The sequence below is a fragment of the Hyperolius riggenbachi genome, chromosome 10 (genome assembly GCF_040937935.1).
Source record: "Hyperolius riggenbachi isolate aHypRig1 chromosome 10, aHypRig1.pri, whole genome shotgun sequence".
NCBI classification, from domain to species: domain Eukaryota; kingdom Metazoa; phylum Chordata; class Amphibia; order Anura; family Hyperoliidae; genus Hyperolius; species Hyperolius riggenbachi.
In genome coordinates, this window is record NC_090655.1 from 71,757,179 (window position 1) to 71,773,829 (window position 16,651).

General features: G+C 43.1%; 1 protein-coding gene across 4 annotated transcripts in view; it reads right to left on the minus strand.

Moving 5' to 3' along the window:
- LOC137533983 (solute carrier family 22 member 15-like) overlaps positions 1 to 16,651 on the minus strand; it is a 538,432-nt gene that overhangs the window by 374,542 nt on the left and 147,239 nt on the right. For all 4 annotated transcript variants that reach the window (XR_011024265.1, XR_011024264.1, XM_068255310.1 and 1 more), the window contains one exon: positions 8,619 to 8,759. Coding sequence is in view for 2 of the 4 variants with exons in the window: in XM_068255310.1 (XP_068111411.1) it covers positions 8,619 to 8,759 (141 nt within the window). In the remaining 2 variants the exon portion in view is untranslated. The remainder of the gene's footprint in view (positions 1 to 8,618; positions 8,760 to 16,651) is intronic.

Sequence of the window (16,651 nt, forward strand, 5' to 3'; positions counted from 1 at the left end):
TTAACACCGTGTTCATTTCAAACAACCAATCATGTGCACACAACATTTTTCTTCTTTAAATTTCAATGTTCTTGATTAGATAATGGATATATTTGTTCACAGTGCATCTTTATTGCACATCACATTCGTGAATGATACCATTATGTGTAACAGAAACAGGCAAATCACCAACGAATGTCCCAACTCTGGACTTGCCACTGCAATGTTAAGATGAATGCACACTGTACAAAATTGATATTCCCTGATCGATATTTCGATCAGTAAATAGGGATTGATGCACCAACCCGCACAAAGGATGTAAATCCGATTTCTAGCAAAAATAAGATTTAGGCTGCTTTCACCTCCCAAAAATGTCAAAACGCAACTCTATGCCCTGTTATCGTCGCAACCAGTAGGCATCCAGGCAATGAAAAGTATGCTTCCAGTCATTACTGAGCATGTGCAAACAGTCCACTGCAGTTAATAATGTGTAGAACGCACAGCATGCAGCACTTTCTAATAATGCTACACATTACACACAAACGCAACGTGTGCACTGTGAATGTTACAGACTTTAGTGTTGCTGTGCATTAGTCCACGTTAAAACTTTTTCTAACGTGCGACTTTAACGTCGCACTGTGAAAGAGACCTTAAATCTACTAAAACTGCCACTATGAAAAGATTTTGTACCGCATAACAGACCACTACTGCTCCCTATCTGACCCAGCTAGCAATCAAGCTTAAAGTGTGACTGTCAGGCATAAAATAAAAAAACTATTCTTTGATTTTATCTGGTAAACAAGTAATAAGTATGCTAACCAGGCAATCCAAAAGTTAAAAATCACTCTTACTTTTCTTCTCCATAAAACATAATTCCCCAGTTTCCCTGACTCATTTGGTACATCTACCGCACAAAGGAAGTTGCAGGGCATGCTGGGTTTTCTTTTTCCTTCTTTACTTTCCCTCAGACATACCTTATGCAGCCTGAAACCTCTTTCCCTCCCGTTTTCCTCTCCCACACCTCTGTTCCTCTCCGATTGGCCAATATTTCTCAAGCTGAGACGGTGCACTTCCTACTGCAGAGCTGGGTGGGAGTGTCTGAAGACACAGACAAAAGTAAGGGAGGAAATTATGTCAGGATTGGCTTCAAGATGGACACAGTCAAAATGGAAAATGCTAATCCTAGAAAAATCACTGCAATACAGTGCAATACATATGTTATGTAAGTAGAGCAAGTATTAATCTACTTTATATATGTGGGTTTTTTTCTGAAATAGTATAGCTGACAGCTTCTCTTTAAAGTTATACCTCAGGGCCCTTTCACACCGGGGTGGTGCGGTATTTTTACTGCACCCCACCGGCAAGCAATGAAAGTCTATGGAGACTTTCATACAGCCACGGTAAGGCGCAAAGCGACAGAAGTGGCATTTTTGCCGCATTCCCGACGCTAGGACAAAACTACATTAACACGCTTACTTGTGTCGCTCTGCATCAGGCCGGAAGTCGCGTTAGTCGATGTAGGGTCTTTTAAAACAATGTCACGGCGCACATGTGCAGAAGCATATTTTTACAATACGCTTCCGTGCACTTTGGCATACCCCGAAGCAGGAAGTGATGCACGCTTGTGCTGGGGGCCAGACAGGGAACGCCTCATACTAAACGCGGTGTTCCCAGAAGGTCCGTTTCTGGTAGTGCGGTGGGCGAGACGCACCGCATCACTGCCACCAGTTTACAGAGTGAAACCGGCCTTAGAGGGATATGGAGGCTGACATATTTATTTTCTTTGTAACAATGCAGATTGCCTGGCTGCCCTGCAGAGCCTGTGTTATAATACTCTTAGTCACAGACCCTTTCAGTGAATTTTATATAGTAAATAAAAGGAAAACTGTTCCAGGCATTTGCCATCTTTACTGCCGCTGACTGAAGCCAATCCTGATGTCATTTCCTCCCTTAGGGCTCAGCCACAATATACGCACTTTTTTTTTTCTCCTAGAAACTGTCATATCTAGCATGCTTTGTACACAAATGTGAGCACAGCATAGTTCACATTTCAGCAGCTTCTGCAAGGGAGTGAGGTGTAGTTCCCTTCTCAGTCTCAGCCTGTCACAATGAACTGCCCTTAGCCAATCAGTGAGGAGCGGGAATTTGGGATGGGAGATAACAAGCTTACCTCTCTAACAATGTACCAGAATAGAGCCAGGCTCTAATAAAGACAGAGCTAATGAAATGAATGAGAATTGGCTCTTGGGTGCATGAAAAAGACAAACAATACTTTATTAATGAAAAAATATATATATACAAAATTATACAAAACTCCAGAGTATAAACCCTAAAACCCCCCTCTAAAACCCATAGAAATACTTCCCAACACCTTTCCAACACCAATAGGGGCTGCAGTCCCCAACATGGCAAATTCCCGGATTCCTGTACTTGGCAACAAGCAAGATGGTAGTAAAGTTGCTGTAGGATGTGTGAGGCTATAGTGTCAATGGCAAACATATGATAAGGTTCGTGGCAATAGATCAAAAATGGAGTAACATAGGTAGCAAAAAATGATGTTAGCATGCTGGTTATCAGCGGTTAAAGTTCAGCCATGCAAGGGAGGCGCTCATTTGTGAGAAGCAGCAGCAAGCGATGACAGTCTTCATAGACATATAATGAAGCAAGCCGTAAGAGAGCTTTAAACACAGAAAAGCAGCTGATGGTGTGCACAGCTTAGGCATGAAAGAGTCCCCCAATCGCAGGGTCAACTGTTGGCAGATAGATCACAGGCAGATGGAAAAATCCAGGACAAAATAACACAGACAGTAGGTCCCCCAATCGCAGGGTGTGTGTGCACTTGCAATGTGCTGAACACATTTGTCCTATAGTTACCAGTCCTTAGGTCAGAGGATCCGGACAGCAATGAAGCTGTTGACTTGTAAGTGCCACGAATGCCAAGGTGCTCTGTATGTCCAGCCCTACATCATCCAAGAAATACAGGAATCCGCTGGTGTGGAAGGGGGAAGCGCTGTCAGAGAGAGCCTGACATGTTTCGCCGCATCTATCGGCTTTTTCAAAGGCAGACAGCGGTAACGTCCACACCAGCGGATTCCTGTATTTCTTGGATGATGTAGGGCTGGACATACAGAGCACCTTGGCATTCGTGGCACTTACAAGTCAACAGCTTCATTGCTGTCCGGATCCTCTGACCTAAGGACTGGTAACTATAGGACAAATCTGTCCAGCACATTGCAAGTGCACACACACCCTGCGATTGGGGGACCTACCGTCTGTGTTATTTTGTCCTGGATTTTTCCATCTGCCTGTGATCTATCTGCCAACAGTTGACCCTGCGATTGGGGGACTCTTTCATGCCTAAGCTGTGCACACCATCAGCTGCTTTTCTGTGTTTAAAGCTCTCTTACGGCTTGCTTCATTATATGTCTATGAAGACTGTCATCGCTTGCTGCTGCTTCTCACAAATGAGCGCCTCCCTTGCATGGCTGAACTTTAACCGCTGATAACCAGCATACTAACATCATTTTTTGCTACCTATGTTACTCCATTTTTGATCTATTGCCACGAACCTTATCATCTGTTTGCCATTGACACTATAGCCTCACACATCCTACAGCAACTTTACTACCATCTTGCTTGTTGCCAAGTACAGGAATCCGGGAATTTGCCATGTTGGGGACTGCAGCCCCTATTGGTGTTGGAAAGGTGTTGGGAAGTATTTCTATGGGTTTTAGAGGGGGGTTTTAGGGTTTATATTCTGGAGTTTTGTATAATTTTGTATATATATATATTTTTTCATTAATAAAGTATTGTTTGTCTTTTTCATGCACCCAAGAGCCAATTCTCATTCATTTCATTAGCTATTCATTTATGTTGGCATGTGCATGAGAAAGACTTCTTTTTTTAACGATAATAATTGTATGCTTAGGCATGGTTTAGGTATTACCCTATTTTGACGCCACCCTTGATTTTGAGAGATTTTTATATTTAATAAAGACAGAGAAGTGGGTAAATGGAATTTGATTTTCTGGCTGACAATCCCGCTTTAAACCACTAACCTGGAACAAGGATGTAGATCAGGTGCTCTGACTAAACTCTGACCTCTCTATTGTCATGCATGTTTCAAGTGTGTGATTTAGATACTACAAGTGCCAGACAGAATGGCCAGACAACCGGCATCGTTTAAAAGGAAATAAATATGGCAGTCTCCATATTCCGCTTCCTATTTATTGTATTGTATTTATAAAGCGCCAACATATTACGCAGCGCTGGACATTAGTTTAGGTTACAGACAATATTTAGGGGTGACATACAGCAATATGACAATACAGGAATACAAGAAAGACCAGATCATGCAGCACAGTATGAGTACAAGGTAATGCTTAGTCACTGGAGGGGAGCATGGAGATTAGGCAAGTTAGGTTCCCTCAGATGCATAGCATGGGTGCACAGTAATGGAGGTGCATGATCAGGTATGACACAAAAGGAGGAGGGCCCTGCCCAAAGGCTTCCAATCTAGAGGGAGAGGTAAGGACACGAAAGGTAGGGGACCAGAGTTCAGCTGTAGGTTTAGAGCACTTGTGAGGGGTGGTAGGCCAGAGTGAAAAGGTGAGTTTTGAGGGCTTTCTTGAAGATGTCGGAGGGGGCTGCCCTAATGGGTGGAGGTAGGGAGTTCCATAGTGTTGGAGCAGCTCTTGAGAAGTCCTGGAGGCGTGCATGGGACAGGCTTTCTCAGCCAGGGTTCCTTGAGCACTCTGCGGTGGTTACTTGGTATTTTCCCCCCATCGTGGGGGAAGTATCATAAAACACATTAAAATAGGAGATTCGGTTAAAAAATAAAACACTAACTTGGGGGTCAAAATAATAATGAGCACACCAATAAAAAGCACCAGAATAAGGAGACCATATAATGAGGGACACTGTAATAGTTGGTAGTGAAATAAACAGCCACAGCTAATGCAGGGTTCCTTGAGATCCCAAAAATATTTGCAGGGGTTCCTTGAGATCCATTATTTTCAGGGATTCCTTGAGATCCAATATTTATTTTCAGGGTTCATCCAGGGTAAAAAGGTCGAGAAAGGCTGTCCTACAGGGACACTTTAAGGTCTACTTTAATATACACATGCTGACGCAATGCCTGACCAAAGCACACCATTTTACTTCAATAACTTTGAAAAAATGACTAGTATGGATGAATTACAATACATTGCAGAAACGTTTCTACTTTCCTGATTGCTTTTTCCTTTTCCATTATTATTATTGTTATTTTGTCCGGCATTTATATAGCCCTGACAAATTACACAGACGTTTACAGACTGCAAGGAACCGTTCACTTCTACTAATGTTATCAAGCAACAGCTCTTCCTGACGTACGTTTTATTAGTGGCGGAACCCACAAGTTACAGAACACGGAATGCATGCTGAAATCATCAGGTGTTTAAGTGGGCCTCCGCTGTAAATTCCAAAGTGTAAAAGAGCCAGAATCGCACTTACTATGACTGTTCCCACTGTTTTTTTTTTTGCCCAATGCAGCTATGGCTAATTTCTGTATTAAGTAGCAGGGAAGAACTGTGGCAGCTCTGGCACTTGACATGAGGTGACTGGCGCTGCAATAATGCTCTCTTCACCTCTACTATCTGAGATGGGCTGGCTCCGTAGCAAATATAGAATCTCCCACCCACAGGTAGTGTCTGGATGGTGTAATGGTTAAGGGCTCTGCCTCTGACACAGGAGACCAGGGTTCGAATCTCAGCTCTGCCTGTTCAGTAAGCCTGCATCTATTCAGTAAGGAGACCTTGGGCAAGTCTCCCTAACACTGCTACTGTCTATAGAGCACGTCCTAGTGGCTGCAGCTCTGGCGCTTTGAGTCCGCCAGGAGAAAAGCGCGATATAAATGTTATTTGTCTTGTCACAGATGACACAAGGCCGTATGCAATTCACTTTTTCTACCAAGTTTTCTCCTAGGTGACATTTTCACACCTTAATAGTAAAGTGGTGGACCTGAACTCAGAACGTCCTTTTTGCTCTAAAAGATACACAACAGCATAATAAACTTTAAACAAAAACATTTCTTTGTTACAGCCGATATAATTCCTAAAATAAATCTGGACGGTTTCTACTTCCCGATTCATGGAAGCAGACATGTTGTTAACATCTTGTGCTTTCAAACGAACTTATCTGCCATCTCTGACGTGGCAGTCATGTGACATAGGGGAGAGATCAGATTACAGCTTGTGATTAAACACAAATGAGGGGGAATTAAATAGGCTAAACTCTCTAAATACATACAGGGTGCATTTCTTTATGTTTTCTGTCTGCCCTGTGCAAGAGTTCAGGTCCACTTAAAGCCCCCGGCAAGCAAGAAAATACTATTTTTCGACTACTACCAGTATTTTGACAGTTTTTCACCTACCTTTTAGTGCCGTTTCAATTGCAGATTGTTGAAAAGTAAGGTGGGCATTTTTGATTTAAAAAAAAAAAAACAAAAAAAACCAAACCTGTCTTTAATGATGGTTTATATATGGCATATTACTTCATTTGTCTGTAAAATTTTCAAAAGCATCACGCTTTTCACTGTACTTGTTTTGATTAGATTATCCTGCCTGCTTTCTTGTAGAAGATGGGCATACATGTCTACTGTTACTGTTTAATGTATGTTCACCGTTATGCTCCCAATAAAGATTATTTTGAACACAAAAAAGGGGGGCTGTTCGGATAAGGCAGTGTCAATTACCGCAGCTTCCTCACCACGCAATCGCCAACATTGGGGTAAAAAGAACAAAAAGCAAACATAGGATGGTGGGATAACTCCGGGTGGTTATACTTCCGAATGCCAAGGTTCTGTGATGAGAGGGACCAGGAGCCTGATGGTGCAGTATCGTTAGGTAGAGGAGGTTAGGATACAGTAATGGATTATACCCACAAGGGTAGGTTGCACTCCTGCAACCACCAACAGAGCCTACAGGAAAATTCCCACTCCCATTTGGTATCCCAGATCTGCTCGGCAGGTGCTGGTCAGTCGCTCTCCTTAGGTATTTGGACACATGGTGTACCACATACAGTTCTACCCTAAAGGTTTGGACTATAGCTAAGAAAAACTTGTAGGAGGCGCCCAGAATATAACATTAAATAATAGAGTATAGAAGTAAATCGGTCTTACCGCCATCAATGAACTAACCATAAGGGTTGAAATAAATGTAATGATACGTAAAATAAGACAACTCGTTTCACAGGTACTGGCAGGCTTCCTCAGGTCAATAATAAAGTGCCTAAGTCTGCAGCAGTCGCAGGTGTGGGCCCTTATGGCTTGCTCATTGATGGAGGCAAGACCGATTTACTTCTATACTATATGATTCAAAGTTTAAGTTATATTCTGGACGCCTCCTAAAAGTTTTTCTCAGCTAAAAAACAAACATAGCCCTAACCCCTGGGGTCACGATGTTACAGCTCTGGCTCTGTGTGTCTCAAGGCAGAGCAGGGAGGCAAGGGAGAAGCGTGCCAGAATGTAGAAGGGGCGTGGAGAGGCAGAGCTGGCCAATTAGAACTGGAGAAGGGGCAAGCCATATAAGTGCTTCTCCTGCAAGGAGCACAGCTTCCCTTTGAGATTACAGACAAGCAGTTTGTTGCCAATTTCAGGGGTCAGAGCATGGCGCAGGGGCAACACAGAGGCATAGCATGGAACAAAAAACATGCCTCTGTGTACCCCCTCCTCCCCCCTACGCCACTTCGGGTTCACTTTAACCCCTCCCGACCACCTAACGCTGATCGGCGTTGGGGGGGTGGCAGCCCCAGCACCGCCTAATGTCAAAAGGTGTCAAGTCCAGGGGCGGGGTTTTGCAGGAGATCGTGTTCATCTCCGCAGTCTCCCACTGCGAGACCGCCGTCTATTTACATTGTTCAGCGCTGCGATTTACGGCAGTGCTGTACTGGGGACAGCCGTGCCACTCAGCTGTCCCCTAGAGAGGATCAAGAGCAATTGGCTCTCATAAGCTGATGCCTATGACAGCCGATCTTGGTCATTGGCTGGCGGGGAAGAGGGGGGGGGGGTTTGAATAAATAAAAAATAGGGAAGTTCATTTGAGATAGAGATATAGATATATAAAGAAATACTGCACAAGCGATCAGAGCCCACCAACAGAATTCTCTGTTGGTGGGCAGAAAAGGGGAGGGGGAATTTCATTTGTGTGCTGCGTGGTATGGCTCTGCAGCAAGCTTTTAAAGCTGCAGAGCACATCGTTGTAAAAAATAGCCTGGTCACTAGGGGGGTGTAAGCCTATGGTCCTTAAGTGTACAGCGCTACGGAAGATGCTGGCGCTATATAAATAAAAAATAATAATAATAATAATAAGTGGTTTAAACACACAATGAAAAATTATGTCCTAGGAGACAACTTTGGACATAAGGTGAATTGCATATGGCCCAGAAAACTGCCAAAGCAGTTTTCTGGAAAGGGGTCATGGCTAACAAAACCTGGATTTTATGTCACAGGTGATCAATTTTTAGAATTCTTTTTCTGCTACTCGGTTACGACTTCAGCTGCCTGTGCTGATAGTGTGCGTTTTATTTTTACACCGGAGGCCTGCTTTAATACATGTCAGAATCTTAATTCCACAAAAAAAACCTTTTTCGTACACACTCACCAAGGTTTCTGAATGAAGAACAGGCAGAGAGGGAATGCTGGCACCTCGACAAGGCCAGACAATGCCACATTCAAATAGAGATTGCCTTTTAACTCCCCAGCGTTTAAGGTCAAGCCGTAGTAGACCAGACTGCAGACGTACCTAGAAAAAGAAGCACATCATCATTGCTGCTGAAAGGTCTGCAGGTTTCTAGAGTCGCCTTCTTGAAAGCAAATTTATCACGTAGCATCCGAGACACAGAAGAATGACTTCTTTCTCCGCTGCTACCTGTAAAGTCCCCGATCTATTAGCGATATGTTCCCAAAACCCCTGTAGGGAAGATTACTTACATTTCCGATAAATACAGTGCATGGTTCCTAGAGACTACAAAGTGCATGGAGGATAGACATAATGATCTATTAAAACACACAATTAGACATCCTTAGATACAAGAAACAAAGTGTACTCAAGATGAATAGCATCAAAAGATTCCTGGGGCTTCCTCCAATGCTGTGCCCCCCTTTTGCGAGCTTTCTGTGTAAGCGCAGTTCACAAAGACTGTAACTTTGCTGACGCAAAATGCTCCCAGCCACAGGAGCGTGATTGGGGGGTGGGATGGATCGCAGGCCTCACAGCACCACAACAGAAAGGCTCGGATGGACTACGAGGGAGCGATTGGACCCCATGGGGTTGGAGGAAGCCTCGGGTAAGTATAAATCATTTCGTGCTATTCATCTCAGGTTCACATTAAAGCAGCCTTTCTCAACCTTTATACCCTGGAGGAGCCCTGCAAATAACTTTTGGATCTCAAGGAACTCCTGCAAACAATGTTTTGATCTTGAGGAACCCCTGCATTTATTTATCAGGAGGCATGGTCTTTCAAAGTAGGTGAGGCTGTAAAATTCACTACCTCCTATTACACTGACACTCATTATACTGTGCTCATTATTCTTCTGACCCCAATTGAGGGCTTCTTTTTACAGTACCCCCTATTATAATGTGCTCTATTATACTTCCCTCACAATGGGGTAAAATGCCAAGGAACCCCTGCAGAGTCCTCAAGGAACCCTGGTTGAGAAAGCCTGCACTTTCCTGTACCTGAACTCTGGATACTGTATTTTACATAAAAGGCACTTGTATGTTCTCTCCTTAAAGAGCACCTGTACTGAGTAAAAATATTTAAAATAAACACATGAGGTAACTTCAAATGAAAATTACAGAGTTACCTTGCCATCAGTTCCTCTCAGAAGCTCACCATTTTCTTCTGACAATAATTCCTTCCAGTTCTGACAACATTTTGTCAGATCTGAAATATATCAGTTGCTGTCAGTAAAATATCAGTTGCTGTCAGTTATAGCTGAGAGGAAAACTGACGTACCAGGTAATGTCCATGTTTCCCTATGGCTCAAGTGGGCGATGTTACAGTTTAACTGCGTGCTGACCAGAAAGCTGTTGTGGGTAATGGCTATTTTCAAAATGGAGGACGGAAAATTCCCTTGATCACAGTGAACAAACAGGATGCGGGACAGAAGAAAGACACTGAGGAGTAGACTACATGGAAGGTAAGTATGACTTGTGTATGCTTATTTTGACTTTTAATTTTCGGTTCAGGTTTTCTTTAAGCACGATTAACTTCATACCGTTGCTTTGATTCAGTGAAGTGGCATTCCTCAGGGATAATATACAGGCAGGATGTGGCAACACATGAGGAATAGGACTTCACAGAGACAACGTACAGGTATACATCTATTCATGCTTGATGAGAGAACATACAGTACAAATACCTTTTATATAAAATAGACATCCAGCGTTTGAGTAAAGTTTAAGCAATTTACAGAGGCTAGATTCCAATATCAGATGAACAAGTTGCTGAAGAGTCAATTCACTGTCAACCAACTGATATTGATAGGCTATTGTCTCCGTATTGGGGTTCCGCCTCTTCGTTCTCCCAGTCTCCTCACCATAGAAAAGACCTGACCACTTGGCAGATACCCAAATCACAACTGAAAAACGTATAAGTTAATTGCATGTGTCGTTCTAATGGAAAATAAAAAATAAAAAAAAAAACCTGGAAAACCGCTCTGATCTAGCGTTTTCCAGAGCGGTTTGAGCTTTTCCTATACTTTACATTGAGGCAGAAACGATTCTGCAAAGCGAAAAAGTGGACCCACGTTTTCGATTTGCTAAAAAACGCAAACCGCCGGTGTGCACCATCCCATTGAAATACATTAGCCAAGCGTTTTCCAAGGCGGAAGCGGTTTGCGGATTGCTTAAAAACAACACACGGTGTGCACCAGGCCATAGAGGAGTGCCCAGCACTCGGCAACTAGAAGACATTCAGTTTCTAACAATGCACATATAGTGCAGCCATCAATACAGTTCAGCCAGAAAGAAAAAAGCAGGACGGGCACTTGTCTCAAATCACCGACAAATGTTTATCAAAAGCAAGTTAAGGCTGAATGCCTGGATTGTTAGTACCGTAATCCTATTCACCTGTGTCGGTTTATCACTTCTTGATTAGCCAATTGGTGGTCTATACATGATTTAGGAAAAGAGGGAGGTTACCCTTACATACAGTCCTGGCCACAGGTTTTGAGAATGGCACAAAAACTTTTTTTCACAAATTGCTAGTTCAATGCTTTTAGATCTTTTTGTCAGTTGTTTCAGTGGTGTATAACAGTACGATTACAAGTAAGTCATACGTTTTAACAGTTTTTATTGACCATTACGGTACATCTAGTTAATGCAAAGAGTTAATATTTTTAGTGTTAGCCCTTCTTTTTCAAGGCCTGTCAATCAACTTCTGGGATAACTCGTGGTTTTTGGCAACCCATCAATCATCAATGCTTGGAGTTTGTCAGAATTTGAGGGTTTTTGTTTTTTCATCAGCCTCTTAAAGATAGGCCACAAGTTCTCATGCCGTGCATTTTAAAGCTTTTTTCTACTGGGCATGTGTGGCTTTTGCTTGCACATGCCCAGTCCGGATGTGCATGTCCAGATGCGTGGCTAGAAAATTTAGTGGGACCCGGAGCTGGAAAAGTGTGCTCTCCAAAGATCCTGGAAGACTATCCAGAGGCTTCCATCTAATGAGGTAAGTATCAAACTTTTTTTTGTCAATTCAAGTGTGCTTTAAAGCAAACCATTCACTTGTTCAACTTTACCATTTCTATGCAGTATAACAGTTTACCTGAACAATTTTCGCAAAGTATTCTCAATTAGTTAAATGTGGTTTTTTTTTCGTTTTTTTCTGGTTGAACTCTATGGACGTTTGTCTTTTTTCAACCCAAATAACTATAACTATGAAGGAAAATTGGACAAGGCTGTACAATCGGTATGGTATGGTGGATGACCAGCTTCACCAAGACTGTTCTTTCATTTAAAAAAAAAAAATCCAATATCACAAGGTTAAAATTGTCCAAGATATGTCTGTATCAAAGGATCGCTATAATTATTATTTACATATAACTGAAATACTGCTGCAGAATTTCATTGGTACATTTTCAAGATGCATAATAATGCATGGTATTCATAATGCATGGTATTCATAATGCATGGTATTCATAATAATGCATATGGTAATTCTTTACCATAAACATGTATATCAACTTAGTTTTATTTGCATCTCCTTGACCATCTCTAGTGCAGTTTATAGTTTAGATCCCTACCATAATTACAATCTAATGCCAATTTCTTAGTCCCCAATTTTAGGGGTTACTTATCTATAGGTTATTGGGATGTTGAAGGAAACCCACACAAGCACATGAAAAAATACAAACTCCATGCAGCCAGTATTTTAATCCACTACATACTGTAGTCTGAAAAGAAGACGGGTGTCATATTCATTTTTGCTCCAAAAGATGTGCTAGGGCTTATTTTCAGCTGTCATACTTCTATGAACACCATGATGAAGAGCAGGTAGGATCCAATATTGCCTCCTGTATAAGCTCCCACACTAACATCATTGGATTGCGTGGGAATGTACAGTAGTGATCAGGCACCTTGCCATCCATGCACACAGCTGATAACCTGTGTGTGATGACAGGACCACCGCCCAATCGGCACTGCACCGATGTGTACCGTTCAGCTTCCTCTTCCTTCTCTGGATTATAGGTTGAGGGGGGGGGGGTGCATGGCTACCACGCAGTGAGGGAAAGCCACATGTACTGATAGCGTGAGCTCTGTGAGCCTGGCAGAGTCCCTGCTCCACATCACAGGCACAAGATGCTGTCACACAGTGCGGTCAACAGTACAACACAGCTAACCCGTCCTCTAGAAGTCCAGGAAAACTCCGCCTACGGCATGGGCGTAACACTCACCCCTGCGACCCCGGCTATTGTAGGGGGCTCGGGGCTTTGGAGGGCCCTTCTCCTCCCTCTCCCCAACTTCAAGTGCAGCCAAAGAGCAAAAAAAAAAAAACCTTGCATTTTGCTCACAAACACCATCTGTCACCTCCCGCCATGCAGAGAAGAGAGCAGAGGGAGTGTCTGTAATTTTTTCCTGCTTTTAGACTCTGATTCACAGTGGAACACTCTCTGCTGCCATTTGCTGGCTGCTGATAACGTGACCCGCATGCTATGTTTGCAGGGGGCCGTATTAAGTATAGTGATGCCCCTGTCAACAGTTAACTGAGGAAGAAAAAGAGCAGGTACTGAAGAATCTAATGAGGTCTCCTGTATATTTTGCTTTCCTCCTCTTTAAGGGCCCGTTTCCACTAGAAGTGGTGCAATGCAGCTACATAGCCGCATCGCACTGCGGGTGTCCTGAAACACATGCATGGCAATGGAATAGTTTCCATTCCATGCATGTTGTGCAGAGCCATCCAAAAATATGCAGCATGCTGCAGATTCTCGTACGGCCGCATTCGCCTGCTCCTGCGTCCCATCTCCTCCAATACACTTCCGCATCGGGAGATGCTGAATTGACGCGTTCAGCAGCGGAAGTGATGCGAAACGGTGAGGTAGCCGCATTCGCATCAGTATCCAAGTGGAAACGGGTCCTAACTGCTGCTAGGGCTTATTTTCGGGGCAGGGCTTATATTTTGAGCATGCTCGAAATTCCAGATAGGACTTATTTTCAGGGTAGGGTTTATTTTCAGGGAAACACTAACTACAACATCTATACATAGCATATGTGTGTACGAGAGATACGTACAAACATTCTGTTCAGTTAAATTAAATAGGCCAAATAAACAAAATGCCAACTCTGGAAAGGCATTTTTGTAATGCCATAGGAAATAATGCAAATTCAGACACAGGCAAATGTAATGGATGCTACAGCATCGAGGACTTGGTGCTGCAAAGACTCTAGAGGAAATAAGCCACTCACCTAAAGGCTGCGGGATTGGTTGGTTCGGGTTGCACCTCCTCCCGGTAATGGCAGTGACCCGGAAAACCGCCCAACAGGGGATCAGCGACAAGGCTATTATTGGCAGGATGGCACACGTAGCTTTTCCCTTGCCGGGTGTTAAAGGAATGAGACATGACAGCATTGGTCTTGTACGGAACTATTGTACAATTTTCTCCTCTAAATAACAAGTCTCATGAAAGTTCAGGTTATGCAGACCAGGCTTCCAGGGCAAGTTACGTCTTTGATGCATTTTGTTCATTTATTTACAAATACATGGAATGTTTTCCTCCAGGTGGGCTCCCCCGAGGGCCGCAGAAGTTTTCTCATCTAACTCTGGAAATCACAAGCCCGTACAGCAATTTTCCGCACTGACAAAATTATTAAAAACCGCGTCCAAATTGCTTTTGTTATTTGAAAGTCTTCCTCTGGAGCTCACCATTATATGGAGAGTATGAATTGCTCACAAGTTATTATGATTAAAGGATTACCAGCCCCGGGCTAAATGCAAAGATGTAAAACGCATCTCAAATAGAAAGACAACTCTTCAGAGATAAATCCTGTCGTTTCAAATTATACGACTTGGCGAATCGCAAGACGTTGCGCACACTCGGTGTACTTTTCTTTTGCAATGTAATTGCCATCATAATGAGTACTTTGATGAAGAGCCATTTGAAAGAAAGCGTTGGTGACAGCTCAGATGGAGGCTTCCATTCTGCAGCGCTGTGTGTCATTGTCCCCACTGCCCTAGCATGCCAACATGCTGATCTGCCACATCTGATCTCGTAGAGGGAACTCAGACCAGACCTTTAGAATGTCCAATGTCGTGTGGTGATCCTGAAGAAAACTGCATGCTGTAAATGTACTTAAAGTAGTCAAAAGTATTTTCTTGTAATAGGTCATTTAATGTTTTAAATAGAATGCAAAGTATTTTAGAACACTTTTTCCTATTCAGAAATGCTACATGTAAAATATTGCAGATTAATTAACTACGGTAGTTAATCCCAGCCCAATGGCATAATTTGGGCATGTGTGCGTTGACGCAAATGTGCGTGACCCCTGCGGGTGTACTCCAATCGTCACTCAGGGACTGTTCAGACTATATGCGTTCCTAGCCGTTTTCAGGGAACGCGTACTGGTACCAAAAACGCATAGAAACGGCTCCTAATGCTTTTGAATGGGCTAGTTCACATGTATGCGTATGAGACGCATACGTTTCTCATCCGCATTGCTGCACGCAGTTCTGTGCGATACGCATAGAAACTGACGCAATGAAAGTCTATGGACGCGTATCAAAAACGCGTACTATTGCGTTTTTAGCGTCCGTTTTCCTCTGCGGTTCCCATAATTCTTTTTTTCCCCCTGGGTCACGTGTTTGTGCAAAACGCAATAGAAAACGCATTCAAACGCAAGAAAAACTCATGCGTTTTTCAACTTGCGTTTCTTTGAATTTATACGCGTTCTACAAACGCAGCAAGTATGAACAGGCCCTTAACCCCCTTGCCGGTTATCCCGAGCTCAGCTCAGGGTAACCTGCGCAGGAGGATTTCTCAGGCCCCTCTGGGCCGATTTGCATAATTTTTTTTCTTACATGCAGCTAGCACTTTGCTAGCTGCTTGTAACATTCGATCGCCACCGCTACCCGCTAATTCGCCGCCCCTCCCCCCGCGCCGAGCCCCCCCCCGCCCCAGACCCCTGCGCAGCCTGGCCAATCAGTGCCAAGCAGTGCTGAGGGGTGGATCGGGATTCCCCGTGGCGTCCCGACGTCCATGACGTCTTCTCGCCCCGTCGCCATGGAGACCGGGGAAGCCCTGCAGGAAATCCCGTTCTGAACGGGATTTCCTGCTTACACTGACCGCCGAAGGCGATTAAGAGTGGGTGGGGGGATGCCGCCGCTCAGCGGTTATCATGTAGCGAGCCCTGGGCTCGCTACATGATTTTAGGAAGAAAACATTTTTAAAAAAAAGTTCTGCGCTGCCTCCTTGCCAGCGGGAATTAGACCGGGGAGGTTAATGCAAAACTATTGTTTAAAAATGCTGTTTTGCCCAGAAAAGTGCAAAAACAGGACTTTTAAAATGTCTATTTTGCATTAAGTAGTTTATTTGTGCAGCACCATCATTTGGCTTGGGTGGTAACATTTTGTAAGGAGAAATAATATGAATCAGAATTTATTTAGCTAAATAATTTGCACTTGCAAGGAATTTGACTAGGCAGTTGCTTAACAGACCCAAACAAAACAATATAATGAAATACAGTATATACAGTGGGATGCGAAAGTTTGGGCAACGTTGTTAATCGTCATAATTTTCCTGTATAAAATCGGTTGTTACAATGAAAAAGATCAGTTAAATATATCACGTGGGAGAAAGACACAGTGACATTTGAGAAGTGAAATTAGGTTTATTGGATTTACATAAAGTGTGCAATAATTGTTCAAACAAAATTAGACATAAATTGCATAAATTTGGGCTCTACAAAAAAAAAAAAAAAAAATGAAATCAATATTTAGTAGATCCTCCTTTTGCAGAAATCTAAGTCTAAACGCTTCCTGTAGGTTCCAATGAGAGTCTGGATTCTGGTTGAAGGTATTTTGGACCATTCCTCTTCACAAAACATCTCTAGTTCATTCAGGTTTGATGGCTTCCGAGCATGGACAGCTCTCTAACTCACACCACAGATTTTTAATTATATTCAGGTCTGGGGACTGAGAT